General features: G+C 32.6%; 1 protein-coding gene and 1 long non-coding RNA gene across 2 annotated transcripts in view; both read left to right on the plus strand.

Annotated features, from left to right (window-relative positions):
* Positions 1 to 242: 242 nt before the first annotated feature.
* Positions 243 to 1,694, plus strand: LOC134701138 (uncharacterized). The gene is made up of 3 exons (XR_010104047.1): positions 243 to 323; positions 1,005 to 1,052; positions 1,542 to 1,694. It is a non-coding gene; the product is annotated as an uncharacterized LOC134701138 (long non-coding RNA).
* A 278-nt stretch (positions 1,695 to 1,972) lies between these two features.
* LOC134701120 (mucin-2-like) overlaps positions 1,973 to 24,596 on the plus strand; it is a 42,940-nt gene continuing 20,316 nt past the window's right edge. The window contains exons 1-4 of the mRNA XM_063562263.1: positions 1,973 to 4,100; positions 5,311 to 5,434; positions 6,194 to 6,370; positions 15,908 to 16,064. Of these exons, the coding sequence (XP_063418333.1) occupies positions 1,973 to 4,100; positions 5,311 to 5,434; positions 6,194 to 6,370; positions 15,908 to 16,064 (2,586 nt within the window). The remainder of the gene's footprint in view (positions 4,101 to 5,310; positions 5,435 to 6,193; positions 6,371 to 15,907; positions 16,065 to 24,596) is intronic.

Below are 24,596 nucleotides of genomic sequence, written 5' to 3' on the forward strand. Positions count from 1 at the left end.
AGATAAATGGAGAAAAAAAACTTGTTTTTCAGTTAAATTTTTATGCAAAATATGCATTAAAAAATCTAAAATTTCCCCACAAGTGTACCCCCGCTTTCAGAACTTTCGGAATAGAACCATTATGCGTAATTTGATAATTAATTAAATGTTCAATCCTTTAAATTGTGCCCTATTCAAATGACTGTCGGACACGCCTGGATATGACGGGTCTTATCTTAAACAACCTTTTACATATATTTAACTTTACATTTAAACAGTTACATTGACCGATGCTGAAGACGGAATAAAATATTTGCTCTAGACTAAGTGATCTAAAATGGAAGGTAGGACAAATATTTCATTTCAATTGACGAATGATTTTTTTTTACAAAATGATAAAACTTTTTTTTTCTTATGAAAATCACTTTTAAACAAATATTTATCAATTAACTCTAACTTGTTTACTTATCAATTATTAATTGATTAATGTATTAATTAATTAATTTATTTATTCATTAGTTAATTAATTAATTCATTCAATCATTCATTCATTCATTCATTCATTCATTCATTCATTCATTCATTCATTCATTCATTCATTCATTCATTCATTCATTCATTTATTCATTCATTCTTTCTATCGATCTTTCTGTCTTTTTTCTGTCTTTTACTTTGTTTCTTTGATTCTTTCTTTTGTTCTTTTTTCTGTTGTGTGTAAACTTGGGTTTATTCTTTGTATATAAAAATCAGAATTTGGGTACGTAATTATAGAATAGAAAAGGAGTGTAGGTATAAATAACTCTTATATATTTAGTGGGTCTGGAGCGCTTTCCGGTTTTTCCGTTTTCTTTATATATTGGTATATAAATGGAGAATGTGCCACAGAGACAGCAACTGGACCAAACAATTGAAAACAACTAAAAGCCACCAATGGGTATGTCAATTCGCCATATTTTTGGATATTTGACATTTAAGTCGGAAAACAAAGACAATTATATTCAACATATCAATTATATATATTTCAGATATAAGGATCATTGTGGTTATGACCTTCTGTTGTTTGATAACTTTAGGTAAGTATATTGAACAGCATATTCCAGTGCATTTAACATATATACACGAAGGTTCAATTTTGTAACTATAATTTAGATATATTTTCAACATCTCATTGTGCAATAGTTAAAAAAAACGTCATGAGATTGCTAATCTTAAAAAAAAATAGAAGATCATTTTTTACTTTTGCAATGACATTCATTTTTATAACGTTATATTTTACATTCCAAAAGCGAAAGAGAGGCTAAAGATACAAAAGGGCCATTCAAACTCACAAGTTTAATACGAAATGAAAACACCTTGGCAAAATACAAACTTTAAGTATACTCAACGAACCATAATAACTAAAGAGCTAAAGAGTGTGAAAAACTGAAAACTGGTGACATTTGGTGATATTTGTTTTTATTTCTTTGTTATATTTGATTTTTCCTGAACAACAATATACTCAAGTAGTTTTAATTAGTGTTAGAACTATCCTTCAACTGTATTTAATACATTTATTTGTACAGATCATGTTCTGTTGCAAATGACCAGTTCGAATTTTACCGAGGAAAACAAAAATGTTTCAACCGAAATTTCGAATAATGGAACACATTTCACAAAAGGTCACACGGAGCAGAGTTCAACACCCATCATTGGGACAAGAGTTTTAACTAAAGCATATGCTACAAGCGCAACAGGCCAAACTTCGACAAAAAAGCATACAACGATACAAACTAGTACTACTAGATTTGCAAAGACAACGATAGGATCTAATCAGCATCCGACAACAGATGAAACAGAAAGAACCCTTTTAGAAACTAGACCATCTACATTACCAGTTCCATCTTCTAGTATATCACAAATACAACTTACCAGTCAATCAAAAGTTATTTCTACAAATGCACCTGGTGTTTCAACAGTAGGATTAGAAACAACTGAACAGCCAACTCAAACAAATATGTTAGTTGACACAACCCTTGACACGATACACACTGGTACAGGCAAATCAATTCAAGCGTCAGGTAAAACATCAGTATTATTTAATACAACACAGTCTACAGATACAACCACAGTGCCAACAACAAGTAAATTACAATCAACAAGTACGAATACAGAGCCGCCACAACCACCAATTACAACAATGAAAATTGAATCTTCTAATGGAAATAGAATTTCCCCGCCATTATCATCAACTACATTAATTGAAATAGGTCTGAATAATTCTTCAAGTGGTATAACAACGGAAGAGCCATCCCAAAGCATTACATCTGAAAGAAATAATATATCCTCTACAAGTGGAATTACAAGACAGTTGCCGCTACCAACTACATCCGTTGATTCAAATATTCTAAACAACACAAATGAAATTACATCACTGTCTTCTTTACTAACAACATCAGTAGAAACAAATAATCATAGTTCAACAAGTGAAATCACAACACCAACCGTAAAGATAGAAACTCCTAGCATAACCAGTGGAACTACTGCACAGCCACAGACGCACACCACAGCAGTGGAAACAAATAATCATAGCTCTACAAGAAGAAATATAACTGAAATTAGTTATACAAATGAAATAAAAACAACTCCATCAACAACATCCATGAAACCCAGTAAATCTATTTCGCAAAGTTCATCTCCTAAGGAATCGTTATCATCATCAACAGTGAAAGCTACAAATCCTCCAACTGCAACAAAAGCAATGACAGCTACCGAAATTGTGTCAAAGCAACCAATACAGACAACACATTCTTCATCTTCTGGTCATATCCCTAACCCTGAAAAGCCAACAACAGTAACACCGTCTTCTCTAAGTCATATCACAACAGATGAAAAGCCAACAACAATAACATTTTCATCTTCTAGCCATATCACAACAGACGAAAAGACAACAGTAACAAATTCTCCATCTATTAGTCATATCACAACAGATGAAAAGACAACAGCAACAAATTCTCCATCTATTAGTCATTTCACAACAGATGAAAAGACAACAGCCATAACACCGTCATCTTCTAGTCATATCACAACAGATGAAAAGACAACAGCCATAACACCGTCATCTTCTAGTCATTTCACAACAGATGAAAAGACAACAGCCATAACACCGTCATCTTCTAGTCATATCACAACAGATGAAAAGACAACAGCCATAACACCGTCATCTTCTAGTCATATCACAACAGATGAAAAGACAACAGCCATAACACCGTCATCTCCTAGTCATATCACAACAGATGAAAAGACAACAACAACAGCAACAACAACTCCATCTATTAGTCATATCACAACAGATGAAAAGACAACAGCCATAACACCGTCATCTTCTAGTCATATCACAACAGATGAAAAGACAACAGCCATAACTCCGTTATCTCCTATTCATATCACAACAGATGAAAAGACAACAACAACAGCAACAAAATCTCCATCTATTATTCACATTGCGACCAAGGAAAATACAGCAGCAACAACACCGTTACCGCCTCGTAATATCACGACAGATGAAATAACAACAACCATAACACCGTCATCTCCTAGTCATATCACATCAGATGAAAAGCCAACAACAATAACATTGTCATCTCTTAGTCATACCACACCAGATAAAAAGACAACAACAATAACACCGCCATCTTCTAGTCATATCACAACAGATGAAAAGACAACAGCTACAAATTCTCCATCTATTAGTAATATCATGACCAATGAAAATACCCCAACAACAAAACCACCACCTCCTAATAACATTTTGAATGAAAAGACTAAAACAACAACACCGTCATTTCCTAGTTATATCATGACCAGTGAAAGGACAACAACAGCGCAAACTTCATCTACTAGTAGTACCACGAACAGTACAAAGACAACAATATCACAACCTTTATCTACTAGTAGTATCACGAAAAGTAATCAGACATCAATTACACAACCTTCATCTTCTAGTAGTATCACGAACAGAGCAAAGACAGCATCAACACAATCTACTAATCAATCCTCAGCCAATGTTAGGATTACTTTTACAAAACCAAATGCGACACCAAATTCATCGACAGCAACACCTATTGCAAAAAAAGTAACAGTCGGTAAGTACCTTGTGCCTTGAAGCAATATATGTTAGACAATTTACTTTTGTTATAGAGAAAACCAATTTTTAAGATCAGTTGCAATTGCAACCCGTGAAATATCATTTATATACTGTTAAATGTGATTGATACAACTGATTCGAGGATTACTTATCCTTGTAGGTATCATTGACACAACATCTCAGTAGTTTGTCATGTAAATACAGATTATGTTTTATTGAAACTTGCTGTTGTGAAATTTAGAATTCATTGAAATTGAGGAACGTATGTCATTCGTGTATAACTCTGATTAATTTCGAATGCTGCAGGATCTTTCTTTAGCACATGAGATATCCACGGTTTTTATTGGAGGGGGAATGGGGATGGGGTTGGTTGGGTTCTTATCACTAAATCGTTCAGTTTTCTATAATAAGGGATTATTAAGTGTATCAGCTTTTTGTAATTTCAATTAGGTTTTTGATTGATTGTTATTTGTTTCTGAAAAGTTCCTTATTTTAATTAATGTCTTTCTTTGCTAGGATTAATCAATATAGTATCATACTGATACTAGTGTATTCACAAACGTCAAAATCATTCAATTGCGTAGTGGAATTAACTATTTGTGGATTCTTATAAATTCTATATCGCTTTTGGACTATTTTAAATCTCGGTCTTTTTCTGAAATTTATTCTTACATACTTTTGATTTTTAAACCCTGTATGATAACATTGCCTTTTTGAAATTTTAAAATTGTTTGTATGTACATTGAACGACAAATATATGTGACTTATATTAATTTTCCTACGTCAGACACGCGAATCAAGAGTGTGCTTGGAGATAAATGTTTTTGTGATCTGTTAAATTGTCCCCTTTTAAAATTGTAACACGATGATGACTGTTGTACCCAAATTTTGACTAATTTATTTATTGTGTCTGTTTAGTTCACGCATCATTGTAAATACTAGTACAACGGAATTTGATGAGAATATCAAAGTAAGAGGGTAGCGCTATAAAACCAGGTTTAATCCACCATTCTTTACATTTGAAAATGCCTGTACCAAGTCAGGAATATGACAGTTCTTGTCCATTCGTTTTTGATGTGTTTTGTTATTTGATTTTGCCATGTGACTTTCCGAATTGATTTTCCTCTAAGTTCAGTATTTTTGACTTTTTTCATAGAATTAATATAATTTTACCTTACAATCATTTTTTCTATTGTATCAAATTGAAGGACCATGTAAGAAGCCATTTTCTGTAGTACAAGGAAGTTGTAGAAAACCATGTGCTGGGGACAATATATCTTGTGGAAGTAGCGGGAAATGTTACATAGATGATAATAAACTATCCATATGCGTGTGAGTATTACTGATATCCACAGAAATATCATAATCTTCCAAGCTTTACAAGGTCTCGGAGATAATATTCGGTGTAATATCATAAAGGCGGAAAAATATCAATGGGACAATCGAAGCGAACAATTCAAAATGACCGACGACACTTTGAAATAAACAGAAAGCGATGAAAAAAGTCAATTTTAATATATGATAAAGTGTTTGCCCTTTATGTAGATAGTTTACCCCTTGCTGTTGCTCGTGGTGAAATATATAGCTTAAAGGGCCAACCCGTAGTAAAATCAGTATAAATTCAAATCTCCATGAATTATTTCTTAAACAAATGTACATATAACACAACATAAAAAACAAAAGACTGAACAAACACAACTCAACCAAAATTAGAGTTGATAACAGGTGCCCCGGAAGATTAAGTAAATCCAGCTATGCACGTGCCACCCGTTGTGTTTCAAAACAAATGTCTTCTTAAATGACACAATATTACTGTACAAGAATGTTTAGTAAAAGAGACAAATCAGTACAAGCTCCTACATATTGAAATTGACTAACCAACTATAACCCTCAGTCCTCGTAATGTACATTGCACTGCCAATACATCCTTCTAAATGACGTATAGACAAAGTATATATTGTTAAAAACAGTGAAGATGCCCTAATGGCCAATAATTTCTAAATTGCTCCAATTAAAAAATCTACTTTTTAATATAGATTCTTTCTATAATTGGAACACTGACGAACTGCTGAATTTTCTTTTCTTTTACAGATGTAATACAGATGACGGATTGTTTCAATTTACTGGAGACAAATGTGGCGCAAAGGAGATGAAATCAAAATATGTCATCACGATAGCTGCTGGCGGTGCGGGAGGAATAATTCTGATTGTTTTATTTATAGTTTGTGGATGTTTTTGTTGGCGACGCTCACGTGATAGAAGTTACGCGTAAGTCTTTCAGCAAGATCCACTTTTATTCATTTCATAAACGAGATAAATATTAAATTTCATTGTTTCAATTCGTAGATGGTGTATTTTTATTAACCAAAAGGCAAATCATTTATACATTTTAAAGCAGTAAAATGTGTAGGTATATAGTGTAGTTATATATGTGAAGTTAAAAATATCAATTAATTGTTTCTATCTTTGTGTATATTTGCAACTTTGGTTTAACAAATCTAGTATCTTTTAAGATTTTTTTGAAAAAAAACTATCTATGATGTAGCTTTTATATTCCTCTACCTAAATTAACTAATTTAACGATACTTACCTTGGTTAAGTTGAAGTTAAAGTGTAATTCTATGAAGATATAGAATAACTCTGGAGGTGTTAGATGAGATAGTACTGCGCAACTGCAACCTCAATATTTACAGTAAAAACAAAAAATGTTGGTATTAAAAGTACATCTACCAATTACAATATACAAAGATGTACCAAGCCCTATAAAAAGAGCTGATGGGGTGGGTGGTGACATCTAACACCTCCAGTGTTATTCTATGTCTTCATAGAATTACGCTTTAACTTCAACTTAACCAAGGTAAGTATCGTTGAATTAGTTAATTCTATTACGTCATAACACTTCCGGTATTAGATGAGACTTCAAAGCTACAACTTTTTTTCCCGGTGTGCTTTTGAATGTGTGTTACATTTATTTCTCATTGACAATGAATACCTGTGATGATCATAAGATACACTAAGACAATTTGAAACAACCAGATGCCAGTGATATGCATTATGTAGCACTCATAAACATGTAGATCATTTGATCTTTCTTATTAAAAATCTAAATCATAAATCAAACATTTAATTAACTCGTATTCAGATTAGTAACATTTTTTCTGCAAAAACATCACTTATTGTTACTGTCTTGTCATAAAATTTTCCAAAAGTCGTTGAACTTGACCAACCGGCTTTGGCTAAAATATCATTTACAGGCACATTATTCTGCTTTGCCTTCGAAGTAGATGCAGATCGCGTACTGTGTGCTTTAAATATACTTGTGTCAATTCCTGCACGGCACATAACGGACTTAATCCATCTAGAAATAGTTGAGCAACTAACTTTTTTGTGTGGTTTAATATAACTTAATATTAATGAATCTTCTTCTGATCTTATATCAACAGTACGTTTCAAATATTCCTTCAGCACTAAATACACATATAATCTCCTATCTGGAGGAAAACTTTTTAAAATATATTCTGGATTCTTATATCCAGGTCTGCTTTGTTTCAGTAAATCAAATATCTTAAAACGAAAACAGTCCTTCTGTTTTTGCATATTGCTGAGTTTTAATAAATGAATACTCTGTGATCTAGTAGAATTCGTCAATGCAACTAACATAACTAGTTTTAAAGTTAAATCTTTCACTGATATATCAGCAACTGGTGATAAACGTCTTAACAATCTCAAAACAATAGAAACATCCCAAATATTTACATCATTATGTACAGTAGGTCTCAAATGATATACTCCTTTTAGAAATCTTATCACAAGTGGATGCTTTCCAACAGGCACATTATCAAAAGTCAAACCAAACGCAGATAGTGCTGACCTAGCACTATTTAAAGCGGAATAACTCAATCCACATTCAAACAAATTAGTCAGAAATTCTAGCACAAGTTCTACAGACGTGTGAACTTTGTCCTCTTTCCGTTCAAGACAGAAAATAAACCATTTCTTGATATATGTTTTATATTGTTTCTGAGTTCCTGATCTCCATGATGCCATGATAATATTGGAAGTTTTCTCTGAAATTCCTCTGTTTTGTAATCGGTTCCGGATAGCCGAAATACCATCAAATTCAATGTCTTTTCTAAAGGATGAACTATGTCCTTGTATGGTAGAGTCAATAGCTTTTTGTTTGCTTTGATAACATATGGATTGTTTATTAAAAGTTTCATTACTTGAACAAACCACGGTTGTGTTGGCCAAAGTGGTCCCACAAACAGCACGTCTGCCTTGTCTTTTATAATCTTCTTTACACAGCGTCCTATCATGCTAAAAGGAGGAAACATATAACTGTAAGAAAAACTACCCCAATCAAGAGTAAAAGCATCAACAAAAGATGATTCTGGGTCAGCTTTCCATGAACAAAAAATTGGTAACTGAGTATTTAGATGTGAAGCAAATAAATCTATTTCTGGTTTATTCCATAATAAACATACTTTTTCAAAATTGTTTTTATTCAGTTGCCATTTTATCTGATCATTAAAATTTCTTGACTGATATAGTCCGGCGGCTTTGTGAAATATTGTGCAGATCCTGTTACAAGCATGAAATTTGGCATAGACCTTCCTCAACTATTACTCTTTTATTTCAGATAGGGAGGCATTTGAAAAAAATGTCTCACTTCCGGTAAAATCCAAAATGGCGGACGTCATACTTAAATCAGCCCAATATCGAAGGCTAGCGTGTAAAAATGTGTTATTATCATGCTACTATCACAATATTTGGTACAGACCTTTGTGTTTTACTACTTTTGGATAAATTAAATAGATTAGACGTCTTCAGAAACCCCACTTCCGGTTAAATCCAATATGGCTGACATTGTACTTGAATAGGCTTATTTGTTAGGGAGGGTAATTGAAATGTGTTTTAACGTATTGCTACTATAATTACATTGTGTATGAACCTTTCTTTGGTGCCTCTGATGGAGACAATGTATAAGACATATGTCTTAAAATCCCTTACTTCCGGAAGTATCCAAAATGGCGGACAGAAAAATATCAATTCTTTATTTAAATTTTCAACTTTTTTCAAAATGGAAAGAAAATGATTTTATTTTGTGCTGGTCATTAAACTTTTTGCTTCAAGTTATCCCCCAAACCACTTATTCTAGCATGATGTTAATGCTAAGATTTAAAGTTGACACTTCCGGTTAAAAATATGATGTAAATTTCAAAGATGAGTCCTCAATCTATTTCTTCGATGAAGAGTTTTGGATAGATTGATTTAAACAAAATAAAATCACTATAGTACTAAAAATATTTAAAATTTCTTCTAATTGGCCAAGAATACATGCTTATTCACAGTCACCACCACATGCACACAAGACAGTGCACGGGAGACCCAATTTTACACATTAAAAATAACCGCGGCATCCTTTCTTACATCAATAATATACAAGCTTCTGAAAAATGATGAGGTCTCAGAAAGAGTTTTTTTTTAAGGGGACCCTCTTTGTCCCTTCGCAATCCATTAGTGACAAGAATAGGTAGCATAAGAGTCAATCCAAAGCTCGTCTTACTAAACACCTGCATTAGAATATTACACGTTTTATATGCTTGAAAAGACTAGAACAAGTCGTAGGAATAGACTCACTTAGAATAAGTTTTCCCTTTTGTGCAACAATTGACTTTCTTGCTTCTTTAATCATGTTAGATCTGAAAAGTTTTTGCGATCTTTAGGCTGATCCATCATCATTCTTTATGTTAAAGTCACATCTTCAAATACCATCAATGTCTCCCACGCAGTCTTTTTTTTTTCCTTTTCAAGCAAAGGAAACAGTATCACAACCTGTCATAAGGTATGGGTCAGAAATGAAAGTGTGTGATCACTCGTTGCCTAGTGCATTTGAAAGGCCATTGATAGATATTAATCCAAAGATTTTTGCCTCCCCAAATACAATCCATAGTTCGTCTGCCCCTATGTCACGGAATAGCGAAATAGTATTGACAGCATCATCAGTAACTGTTAATCAGGACTCGTTTAAGTGCGTGTTTCACTGCAGCAGACACATGCACCATGATTTAAGTGTCAGTCTCTTTATGTTAACATGGTGCTTCACTTAAAATACATCACGTGTTGAATAAGATAAAATATCCTGAGCATTTGTTGCTACAACTACCATACTCATCAAAGACTTCATCCACTCTTGTTACAGTCTCAAGGTATTTTATTAAGGTAAGGACATACTACCCAATCATCATACTCGTTAGGAAACACCTTGAAACTGTATCATGTGAACATAGACAATACTGGTAGTTTGAAAGCTGCTAAAAGAAGCAAGGGCAACATTTAGGGGAAAGGGAATACACAGACGAACCCAGAATTAAAAACATCCTCAAAATTGGGAAAGTTTTCTGAGAGATGACGACAGTAAGAAAGAACTTTTAAGTTTTCATTAACAAGAGCTTGCTCAATACAATTTTTAGTACAAGGTAGTTGAAGCAACAAATTCTCAGGATGTTCAGTGTTATCCACCACTTGACGATGTTTCAAGTTTAGCACCATGTTTACACGAAGAGACTGACACTAGAATCAAGATAGATGTGTCTGATGCAGTGAAACATAGACTTAACTGAGTCATGACTCAAACAGTCGATACTGATGTCATTGCTGTTTCGCTCTTCCGTGACATAGGGACAGACAAACTTTGGTTTGCATTTGGAAGGGGAAAAGTATAAGATATATATCAATCAATGACCTTTCAAATGCACTAGGCATTAAAAGATAACACGTTTGCTGGAAAAGGAACTGCGTTGGTGACATTAATGGAGTTTGAAGATGTGACTTTAGCATTTAGAATGATGATTGACCAGCCAACATCACCATATGGATTTGATGTTTAATGTCATTGAAAACGATACGTGGTTTTGTTGGAAGATCGAAAAAAAAGAAACAGATTAGGTTAACAAGGCAAGAAAATATGTGTTTTTGCAGAATTTATGGAAGTGAGAAACAATATTACAGTCTTTGTTAATGTTGGAAATCAGCTCTCCAATTGTGGATTGCGGCCTACTGAGTATTCTGATTGGGTATTATGTCCTTACCTAAATAAAATACCTTGAAACTGAAATACGAGTGGGTGAAGTCTTGGATGTGTATGGCAGTTATAGCAACAAATGGTCAGGATATTCTATCTTATCCACCACGTAATGTATTTCAAGATCAGCACCAAGTTCACATTTAGAGGCAGACACTAAAATCATGGTGCATGTGTCTGATGCAGTGAAACACGCACTTAAACGAGTCATGATTCGAACAGTCGTTAATGATGATGCTGTCACTACTGTTTCGCTATTCCGTATAGGGGTAGACGAACTATGGATTGTGTTTGGGAGGGGAACAGACTTTAGATTAATATCTATCAATGGCCTTTCAAATGCACTAGGCAATGAGTGATCTGAGTGATCTGAAATTATTATTGTTATCCATGTCTTTACCTGTTGTGATATGGTTCTCTCTTTGCTTGAAAGGGGGGAAAAGACTATGAGGGAGACATTGATTGCATTTGAAGATGTGACTTTAACAAAAAGAATGATGATTAATCAACCTAAGTCACCGGGGTTTTACTGTAAGATCGCACAAACTTACCAAATGGGTATAACATGGTTAACGAAGCAAGAAAATAACTATTTTCGCAACAGGGACGGCTTTTTGAGGCTATTCCCTCAACTTGGTCTCGTCTTTTCCAGCATGTAAATCATGCAATATACTTCGGTAGATGTTTAGGGGGACAAGCTTGGGATTGGCTCTTATGCTACCCACTCCAGGCGGGGACAAAGAGGATAACTTTTGAAAAACTCTTTTTAAGGCCTCATCATTTTTTCAAAAGCTTATACATTGTGGATGTAAGAAAGGATACCGCGGTCAATTTTAATGTGGAAAATCGGGTATCCCGTGCACTGCGATGTGTGCATGTCATGGTGACTGTGAATAAACATGTATTCTTGGCCAAATAGTAATAATTTTAAATAATTTTTAGAACTATAGTGATTTTATTTTGTTTTAATCAATCTATCCAAAACTCTACATCGAAGAAATAGATTGAGGACTCATCTTTGAAATTTACGTCATATTTTTAACCGGAAGTGTCAACTTTATATATAAATATTTACAACATGCTAGAATAAGTGGTTTTGAGGATAACTTTAAGCTAAAAGTTTAATGACCAGCACAAAATAAAATCATTTTCTTTCCATTTTGAAAAAAAGTTGAAAATTTGAATAAAAAATTGATATTTCTATGTCCGCTATTTTGGATATTACCGGAAGAAATGGGTTTTTAGACATATGTCTTATGCATTGCATCCATCAGAAACACCAAAGAAAGATTCATACACAATTTAATGATATTAGCAATACGTTTAAACACATTTCAGTTACCCTCCCTAAAAAATAAGCTTATTTAAGTACAATGTCAGCCATATTGGATTTAAACCGGAAGTTGGGATTCTGAAGACATCTTATCTATTTAATTTATCACAAAGTAGTAAAACACAAAGGTCTGTACCAAATATTATGATAGTAGCATGATAATAACACATTTTTACACGCTAGCCTTCGATATTGGGCTGATTTAAGTATGACGTCCGCCATTTCGGATTTTACCGGAAGTGAGACATTTTTTTCAAATGCCTCCCTATCTGAAATAAAAGAGTAAAAGTTGAGGAAGGTCTATGCCAAATTTCATGCTTGTAACAGGATGTGCACAATTCGTCTGAAATATGCTTGTAGCCGCCGGACTAATAGTCTGCTTTTGTATTTAACTTCCACGGTATATGAGTAGCAATCAGCCATATATGGTATTCAATGCACCAAATCCAAATTTTTAATTTTTAAAACATTCAATAGACTTTATACCACCCATACTGTTTATATAGCTTACAACAGTTGTATTGTCTGTAAGAATTTTGACATTTTCAACAGTTTTCAAATCATCCTTGAAGGTTTTCAGAGCATAATAAACAACTAATAATTCTAAACAATTAATATGATTATCTTTTTCATCATTGCTCCATCTGCTACCAATTTTTTGTTCATTCAAGACTGCTCCCCTAATTTTGAGGCGTCTGTTTGAATTATAACCTGTGGGTTACCTCTATTAAATTTCCTCTTTTGAGTATAAATATTATCTGACCACCACTTTAGGTCTTGTTTCATTTCTGATGTTACAAACATTTCAGATTAAAAATCTCCCATAGCTAATTTTAATGCTTTAATTTTCTCTCTCTCTCTATTTTCCTGTAATAGAGTTTACCAAATTCCACAGCAGGGAGACTAGATATGAGTATCCCAAGAACTCTAGCTACTTCTCTTATTTTACATTTATTTTTACTTTGTAATTGTTTGCATTCTTTAGCAATAGTATCTTGTTTTTCCAACTGGTAAAGTAACTATCATCGTTTCCGAGTCAATGTAAAAACCTAAAAACTTGATGCGTTTTTTAGGAGTAAACACTGACTTATCTTTATGTACTATAAATCCAAGGCTTGACACCATATTAACAGTTTCTGTTACATTATTTTTGCATTCGAGTTCAGTATCACCTAATAGAAGTGAATCGTCAATGTACCCAAAATTAACATAACCCATTTTACGCAAACTTGCATAATCAACTTTCATAATTTTGGTAAAAAGCCTCGGTGCCATAGCTATACCATTTGGTAAGCAGGAATATTGAAAATATTTCTCTTTCCAAACAAATCTTAAAAATTTTCTATGCTGTTCAGCAATGTTAATAGAATAATACGCATGTCTTAGATCTACACTTGACATGTATGCTTTTTCTTTAATTAAATTTAAAGCGCTTTCAAAAGAATCCATTTTGAAATGTTGATATTCAATGTTTTTATTTAATTCTTTTAAATTAAGTATCACTCTGTATTCGCCATTCTTTTTTGGTCTTACAAAAAATGGGGAAATAAATTCATTTATTTCAGATTCAACTTCTTGAATTACATTCATTTTTAATAATTTTTCAATTTCAATATCAACAATTGTTTCTTCCTTTAAATTGAAATTGGAATTTCTTATTGACATTTTATTTTGTATAGGAGGTTTATTGTCTGTAAATTCTATATAACAGTGCTGAACCGCATCTAAAATATATTTATCAGATGTTAATTTTCTCCATTCATTAACAAACAATTTCAATCTTCCTGCTTGAAAATCATGTGTGTTAATACTCACAACATCTAATTCCTGTACTTGTCGTGAGTCCAACGAGAGTTTTTTTGACTCAGATTTGTCAATTGACATTGAGGCACTACCACGGCCTCGTCCGCCTCTGCCTCTACCACGGCGTCTATTCCATGAGGATCTCCAGCCACCACGGAAACCGCCTCTAAACTGGCTATAACCGTTACCAACTGAAAGGCGATTTGAAATCTTACTACATTCTCCAATGTCTTTGACTGTTTTAGAGACATCTCCACCAAATAACCATTTATTGAAAGGTTGACAGTTATTAACAGCTGACTATATTCACCTTTTACATCAGGTTTCATGAGTTCTCTCCTAGCTAAGCATATTTCTTTATTTGCATGACCAAATAAAGCAAGAGAGTCCATACATTCATCAAGAATACCTTCCAACTCAGGTATGTTTTGAGTGTCTTCTTTACTTAGAATTGTGTCTAGTCTATCAACTACTTTGGACAGATAAGTTGCCCCTCTGACTACAGAAGTCTGACATTGTCTCATTCTATTGTCAATAGTTCTAGTTCTGGGCCATAACAGATCCCATACTAACTGATCAGTTTGGACTGGTACAAGTCCTTCACAATTCTCAGGCCGATTACTCTTTTCATCTTTCATAAGTTCTCTGTATTTCTCTTTAGAAATACCATTTCTGAAAATATCTGTGATATTGTCTGCTAGATGTTCATCTAGTTTATCACCACATTTCTCACCAGATCTAAATCTTTTATTCATACTAGAAAACCTAGACTCTTCGCTATTTGAGACAGTTTTCTGTTTTTTACAAGGTGGTTCATTACCGGTATCTTGACCGTCATCAGGTTCATGGACCTCGTCCATATCTTCATCTACGTCACCTACATTATCATACTCATCATCATATTCATCATTATACAAAACATCTATACGTTTGTTCATATCTTTTAACTTTTTATTAGTTGAAGATTGTTCATTTCTCATGTCAGTAAGCATATTAATAATCACATTATTATTGCTATCTGATGTGCTAGCCGACACCTCGTGTCCCTTGTTTACCAGAGTCTTTCCTTTAGCGTCCTTGTTATTAACCTTTGGACCGCTACCTGTACTTTTACTTGCAAAAGGTTTTGAGCATTTTCTTTTAGCGGGACCTTTAGCGGGACCTTTACCGTTCCCTCCATATGCTATTTCATCTTCGTCAAGCCTTAGTAAGTCATCTTCAAAAGAAGATATAGGAGTTTTATCTCCTTTCTCTTTGTGCAGCATGGCGTCCGCCATCTTTGTCAAGTTAAATAATCTCGTTTCACAAACGAAATAATTATAAGATTTTTACCTGCGTAAAAAATCTGTTTATAAAGACATATACTTTTATTCAATATGAATAAAATATATGTTCAAGTCAATCACATTGACTTATTATATCTTTTATAATGAAATCTAAGTTAGAAGTTGCGCATCGAGACAAACCACGTCCGCTCGATAGCAAAGTTAGCAACACATTGAGGTTACAGTTGCGCAGTACTATCTCATCTAATACCGAAAGTGTTATGACGTAATAGAATGATTATTTTGCTCTTATATTACAGTAGTGAATGGGAATCTCTTAACGACTATCGTGTCTCAGGCAGGAACGTACAATACATTGATGGTTACAAAACAGATGGCACTTTTGGAAAAGGGAAAGATAACCCAGCATACGACAAATATTACAGAGAGGAGGATTTCACAGAAAATGATAAAAAGGTTAAATGTTGTTAGAAACTAAGTGCAGGCTTAAGTAGCAGTCCAGCTAAGAATCATGCAAAGGGTGATACATCCATAGTGAAGGATATCCATCTGCTATAGTTTAATTGATTCAACTTGAGGCAAAAATAATATAAATGGCAATTTGCACACAAAAAATCAAGCTGTTGCTATGGAAACGGCTGTTCCTAGCAACAAGGTGTTTAATGGCCCTAAATACCATAAATTTGTATATTTTTTCTAATTGGAAAAAGTGCAATACTGATGAACTGTATAAAAAGTATATACCAGATCCTTCAATCTATAATGTTCAACTTAAATAGGAAACATTTGAAAAGATGGATTCAAGAAGGGAAACTGGGTAACCATGACAACCAAATTAACAAATATTTTCAAGTTGGAAAATTGTCAAAAATTTGACATTTTCAAACTCTATCATCTCCCTAGACCCTGATGATAGAATTGATTTGTTTGATCATTCTAATTCAGTTGACTCTTGTCTAAAACATATCAAAAATAAAAATATGTAGCCTAGTACAGAATTTTCATAAAAATGTTGATCATGTCGTCACGTTTTTCACAATATTTAGCCACTTTTTTCTAAAAAATTATCTAAATAAGCTTTCTGTAGATAACCTTATTTACTTTTTATTGCTAGTTTAATGTGAATAATGTTTTTAAACCATTTTATAAGACAGTCTGTTGAATTCTGAAGCAAAAGCATACATAATTTTTGTGAATATGGACCATTTAAGGTAAATACGATCAGGTTTTTCGAGAAGTTGATTTTCAGGTTCATGAAGACACTTAACTAAGTAGAATGGTACAACTTTATGTGGTTACACTTATTTAAAACAACCTTTTCTTAATAGATGAATTGAAAAAGAGCATGTCTTCACATCTTAAGAATCAATTGCCTCGCGGGGGGGGGGGGGGGGGGTCCCTGAAATAACTTAAATTCATCAATACTTGGACGTGTCAGAAGCATCATTGTTTTTAATACAAAATGGAAAGATAACCAATTTTCATACAGGTTAACTTATGCTTGCTATATAGCTAGGTTTGACCCAACATTCTCTTTGAATTATATCTGTATCATGTTAAAAAAAGAAAGGGCAGATCCAAAGTACCCCCCCCTTTTTTCCCCAAAAAAAAGGGGGGTCTTATTCAGAAGCGGAATATATGTTGTATACCGGAAAGCGGAGCAAAATTACACATTTTTTAAAAAGATTTAATGAAAACCCATACAATGTGACGCCCCAGAACTTCACTCTGAAGTAACTATATTATAGCAAAGTCAATTTATGACTTTTTTTGAGATATTATCGTGTCTGGGAGACGTAATTTATGCCCCCACAGATGCAAAAGTGTTATTCTAAAAATAACTTTAATATTTAACCCCTTATACCCTAAAAAATGACAAAAGTTAAACTCACGCTGGTACCTCCCAAAAGAATAAAAATCAAACCCTGACCACATAGATATAGGAAGATGTGGTGTGAGTGCCAATGAGACAAATCTCCATCCAAATAACAATTTAAAAAGTAAAACATTATAGGTAAAAGTACGGCCTTCAACACGGAGCCTTGGCTCACACCGAACAACAAGCTATAAAGGGCCCCAAAATTACTAGTGTAAAACCATTCGAACGGGAAAACCAACGGTCTAATCTATATAAACAAAACGAGACATCTTCAATATATGTACAAACAGATACATGTAGCAAAGTGAAAACTTCCTAGATTTCAAACTTTAGGAGGAGTTAACTATATACCCATAATTTCCATGGTATACGCCATCTACCCAACACAGGACGATTATCTGTTTCTGATTGTTAGTTTTTGGAACATTAAGTGGCAAATATTTCATGCGTATTTCTGACAATTAATTTTAATGAAATATGAATGATAAAAGAAAGACACTTAGTCTTTTTTTTAACTGCAATATGTGCAAGCTGACAAGTTGAAAGACTCCACAAGAAGAAAAGTACCTAGACCAAAGTATTTTTCTGACTCCTATCAAACATTATTTAGTACTAATATTTGCTTCTACTTTAAAATGTTCAAATATTCTGTCTTGTCCCAGCTGGAGATGGAGGTAAGTAAGTACTCGACAAATCTCAAAATTATACACCTTCTAATACCTTTGGTCTCTAGAGGTGAGGTGTCTCATACCACAATGACATCTTCTTTTTTTTTTATAACATATATATTTCAACTCATAACACTTAAGGTGCTGACCAAATATACAATTCTGTTAAGTAGCGACGAAATTATTATTAGAGTAATCATGGTCATAAGGAAGACTAACAGAAGACGGATTTACAAACGTATGGACAACGTTTAGAGCACCTTGCCACGGGTATGATTTTTGAAAAATGCACAAAACATGAGGTGAATTTTTATGTTTAGACAGAAGTTTATTCATGCTGTTTGGGTCAGATTACAATGAAGCTAAATATTTGACACAGAAAGCTAAAAAAAAACCATTACTTATTGTTAGATCTGCAACTTCAAAACAATGTCGATACCTATATTTTAGCATTGAACAAGTTTGTATTTTCCCCGGACTGTTTAAGACGTCTGTACACTAGATTCATTGGATGTTGGATGTGTACTGTACATATATTTGTACTTATTGTTATTGGCTGTAGTCTAGCTCTTAGAAGTGAGTATTCTCAGATCTGTACTTTAAATACTGATTGACAATAGATATATTTATATTTTTTAAACTGTACACACTGTACCAGTGACCAGACTTCGACCTTTGACTTTCAGTACCAAACAAATCTCTATTTTGTTGGTGATGAGTAGGCATATTTTTGATATTCAAAAGACATGCTTCATCTTTCAGAAATGACATGATATTTGGAAAATCAATTTTTTTACTTAAGATTTATATGACCATATTATTATTTGTTTGGTTTCACCTGGGAACAGTATATCTAATATATATGTTCCTGGTTTCACTATCAGACTATGTTCCTAAAATTTGAAAGTGCTATTGATCAGATTGAGTGAAATATTGGGACTAAAATAAAAATATTTCAATTTTCTTGCTTTGACATAGCGGTCTGATAATTGTATGGTATTCAAAATAATTGTGACATATTTGTGTTGTTGAGTTGCTGTCTCCCTAGTGTATACTTCAGTTGTTAGGATCATCTCTTTTTCTTTTCTACATACCTTCTTCATGTTCTTGATACCTTGTAAAACTGATGAGTTATCAGTATTAAGGTTATTGGGAATAACACTGTTAAAAAGGGAGCCACAATTTTTTGTATAAAACCAAATACATGTACCACTAATCTATTCAAACCATTGCCTTTCTCAATTGGCGTTGTTGTTTCATAATAGATGTGCTTGTGTTGTTTGTTTTCTGTTTCATTGACTTATACATTACAAGTTACAACCCACATCTCCTTTCTTTCATATAGACTTGATTTTTGTATAAGTTGTTAGTGGCTTTGAGCTAGCTGTCAGATCACTGCAAGTACTCTCAGATCTGTTCATTGTGTCTTTTTGTGTCTGGATATAAAAGTATCCGGCCACGTCCACTTGTATTTATGTCTATCTGATGAGTTGAGCCTTTTTCAACTGATTTTTATAGTTCGTTCATATGTTGTACTGTTATACCACTGTCCCAGGTTAAATGGAGGGTTGGGATCCCACCAACATGTTTAACCCCGCCACATTATTTGTGTATGTGCCTGTCAGGAGCCTGTAATTCAGTGGTTGTTGTTTGTTTATGTGTTACATATTTGTTTTTCGTTCATTTTTTTTAAATAAATAAGGCCGTTAGTTTTCTCGTTTGAATTGTTTTACATTGTCTTATCGGGGCCTTTTATAGCTGACTATGCGGTATGGGCTTTGCTTATTGTTGAAGGCAATACCGTGACCTATAGTTGTTTATGTTTGTGTCATTTTGGTCTTTTGTGGATAGTTGTCTCATTGGCAATCATACCACATCTTCTTTTTTATATTGAAATAACAGCAAATGCCAAATGATGACAATAGCACCTTTGGTCAGTTATTTGGGGAGATAAGGAACAGACAAGTATATTAGCTATAACTAACAGCTGGTATTGTAATTGACTTTTGTAAAAACCCATTGCAGTATACAAAAGTCATGTACAAAAAGATTATACAAAACAAGAGGAAATGAAAATATGTTTTCTCAAAAGATTTATTATTCATTATAAAGTTAATATTTTGATATATTTTCAAAACAATGTGAGCAAAAATCTTTAAACATATAACATTATATATTTAAATATATATATAAAGTACATCTTGCGAAAGCAAATTTACAGATCTAACATTGTTGGGTTGATGTTTAGACGAGTTGTATTTAAATATATATATATATTATATTCAAATATCAGACAATTAAATTTCAGCTTCATATTTTTTTTTGTAATGTTTGCTTTGTATCTATAAGAATTTATTCTTTTAATTCTTGTGTTGTTAGGGAAACTTCGCAAAAAAATCAAAAATTGATATTATGTCCATTCTGTATAAAAATGCTCAAATTTATAAATATTAAAGTTTTATTCCGCTAGATAAGAGATCACCATCGATTTTAATTTTTGAGTATCAGTTCTCGGCCTTCCGCCATTTTGTTAACTTGTTCAAATAAAAATCACGATATGTCTATAAACCACAAAGAAACAAAACTACAGTAACCGATGTAGTCTTAATCTTGTCAATCGTACGGTTGTTTTATCTGACTAACTTACTTGATACGGACAATGTTCTTATTTTTTTAATAACCATATAGTCTGTTATTTTTAAACTGTTAATATTGGAATCGGTTAAAAAGTCAAAGTTCAAATCATAAATAAGTGTTACGTGAAAATTGTTTTCGAAAATCTAATTCGTTCATAATTCTTCAAAGTAATATACTTTATTCAAATAAATTAGGATCTTCGCTCCACTGATCACCCGCATGGCTTAAGGTATTACTCCCAAAGGTATTGTGAGGGGTGTAAGGTGACACGTCCAGGTATTCAAGCGATTTCCTGTCGGGCTTGCAAGTTCATGCATCGTTTCACTTCTGTAGGTATTGGTCAGTGTACACGGCCGATAACTTATAACTGAACTATCAGGTGCATGTATAATATACATCTCTGTCTTGCGTGTCCGAAAGTGATATAATATACTAGTCATTACTTAACTCATACGCTTGTTTATAAATAAAATTTCTGGTGTAAAGAATATTATTTATAAAAAAAAAATGATACAGAAAAAAATTAAAAAAATTGAAGATATATACAAATATACGTATTTTTTCCAAGGGTAAATTTGGGAAAATCAGAGACATATAATTGTATTATATGTCTCTGGGAAAATGTAATATTTACTCGTTGTCAATAGTAAAGGACATAAAGTCACAGGACATAAAGTTACAAATTTGAAAGGACGAAAAGTCACAGGACAAAAAGTCACAATTATTTTTTTGACAATTGTTTGAATATATAAGAGAAAGATCTTGAAATATTTTTTTTTTATTACATCTATTTATTTTTCAGTGTAGGACATTGTTCATAAGCTTTGTTTAATGAAAAGTTATCAAATTTTAATCATGCAAATGGGACATTTGATGGCACCATGAAGCCATTTAAGAACAAAGTCACTTTGACATTTTGTTTTCAGAACAATTATTTGTTCATCATTGATATTTATTGAATAAATTTTAATTACAAAGTTGCTTTATATATAAGAGTTCAAGAAAAAAACAAAAACTTTGTTTTTAAAACTATTTTTTCTTGTTTAAAGAAAAATACTCTAAAAACTGAATTGTGACTTTTTGTCAAGTGACTTTTTGTCCGTGACTTTTTGTCTGTGACTTTTTGTCCTGTGACTTTCTGTCCTACATTCGTTGGATCATTCCAGAAATGTTGATTAAATAAATGTGCACACTTGTCGACGTATCATTTATACGCCCGGATAGAAAGTTACGGAACTACAGCGCAATTTAAAATATATACATGTATACATTGAACATAAGAAAGAAACATACATTTTGTGCAAATTAGGGTAAAAGTTTTGTAAATAGACTAGTCCACGTATACTAACTATACAAATCCTTGCGTATACTAACAGTATGTAATCATCCAATTCGATAGACTATTGTATACCAAAAGAAGAAGAAGAAGAGGACCAATTTGATTTAAATACAGGTCGATCTATAACTTGCTTTGGTTCATCGAAGTTATGAACATAGTAAAATCACAGATTTATATATCAATTAGATTGTTCTCGAATAAAGAAAGAAATTCGTCATCACCACAATTGTTCCGACATATGCAACTGGACGTACACTAATAATCCCCGAGGGATGTGAATATTTTCTAGGAAAGCTATTGAGTATTAAAGTTTCAAATCATTTTCGGGATTTATTTTCTTTCTTGATAATCAATGACAGCAAATTTAAAGAATAAACTGCTTTTCAGATATTTGTCCGCTTTAGGGGTATTCTTGCCAGTTGAACAGACTTATAATTACATTCAAAAATAGGGAAAGATGACATTAAATTCGTTGTCTTTTGTTTTTAAACATCTTTGGTCAAATAGTTATTAAGTATTATACGTTGTGAGACGAAGACTATTTTAATAAGGACGTCCCCGATTATGATTAAATTTGGTCGACGTTTTTCACACTTGATAAAGAATATCTATTCGTAATTTTTCGATTCCATTCCAAGAAGACCTTAAATTTGCTGTCAATTTTTTAAAAACTTCTCAAGTAGAAAAATATTTTTTCTTTATTCGTTCATATTATATTCCGCTTCGGTAGAGTTATCTTCAGTGAGTTCCAGTTATTAATTTATACGTGGCTTTTAAAAAGTCTAAATCTAAGTGTTCTCATCCATTTATTTGCCTAATAAAGACAAATAAAAATACTTTGGTAAAGCTATTTATAATTTCTAAGTTCTCCTTTTTATTAGACATCAATCAGAGACATATAATACAATTGTATTATATGTCTCTGCATCAATCAAGGACAAAAGGTGTAAATCATTTCAATCGGACATATGATTTAAGTTTCCCGTCTTTAACCGAAAATTGTGTATTTCTTAGTAAATTAACTTATTTGAATTAAAATATATAATAGTACCAAACATAATTAAATAATTCCACGGCGATCAATTTTTATTTGTCACCAACTTGAATATATATTTTAAATATGTATATTGAATGCTCCCTTGTCTTATAATTCACTGATCCGAATAGACAGTCACACCTGGCAAGATGTGCCCGAGAGGCGTGGTTAAATACCGAAGTGCAAATAACAATTTACCTTTCAACAAGCCATCTACGAGTATTGCCACAGAACCGTGAATACACACATCGTATCAACCAAGACATATCAGAGATAGTAAAAGGTCAATAAGAGTACACCAACATATTGTCTTTACAGATTATTGTACTTTACTTTGTTCACCTTATCAGTCCGAAAATATATTAATTAAAAATAAATTTATAACTTTTTGTGTTGTCTACAAAAATAATTCGAATATATACGTTTAACATAGAAAATTTATCTCATGAATATGTACAATTGAACGTCTGTGCGTTTTATCTTCTTATTATCGGATGGTTATTTAGATAAAGCGTAAGTCATCGGCGCGCTTACGATTACGTTAAAATATGATTAAAAACCAAGACTTTTAATGATTGTATTTTAAATCCCGGCATGCAAAAACCAGGAGAAAACGTCACGACCTACAGGAAGTAGTTAATATTTTTTCATTAAATATTGAATTTCTCCTTTATTACTGCACATATAGCAATAAAACTTTGTGAATATATATATTATGTCATAATGAACATATTTAAACCATAAGTGAAAAATCGTGAATTTTCCCTTTAAAGCTTCGTTAAATCAATCCCTCAATGTTCAGTGTACTGTAAAATGTACATCATTTGTAGATAAAGACAAGCAAGAACTTTCTCCAACAAATGACTTCTTCCTCTCGCATGAACCACCATTGTGTGTGTATGAAACCTGAAATAAAAGACAGAATTTCTTATTATAAAAGAATAAAGTCGGTGCATAATGTATTTATGTAACTCCCCTTTAAGATATATGAAAGTAATCATGAATGGGAAAACAAATATAGCTTGATCAAATGTAAAGAGTAGCAGATCAGAAACCTTGGTTAGCAAAGATGTTAACTAATGAAAACTGAAGAAATTTATTAACTGCTCTCAATCTCATACATACATGTACATACATACAATCTCCAAATTTAGAGAGAAAGTTGAGAAAATTAAGTGATGCTTGAAATCCAAGGATGGATGTACAATATTTTAATACATTACAAAATTCCTAACATGCTTTTTTAAAGTTTATTGCAATATATGCTTTAATGAAACAATTTCACTGTATATACATTCATGACATTGTAGGTACATGTACACATAAATTGCTGAAAAATTGACCATCAGTGTTATAATCCATTTATTATTTATTTATTAAAAAAAATATCACTTACCTTATTCAGTACTAGTTTTCTTGGTAGACTATG

This window comes from Mytilus trossulus, unplaced genomic scaffold, assembly GCF_036588685.1.
Source record: "Mytilus trossulus isolate FHL-02 unplaced genomic scaffold, PNRI_Mtr1.1.1.hap1 h1tg000220l__unscaffolded, whole genome shotgun sequence".
Classification (NCBI taxonomy): Eukaryota; Metazoa; Mollusca; class Bivalvia; order Mytilida; family Mytilidae; genus Mytilus; species Mytilus trossulus.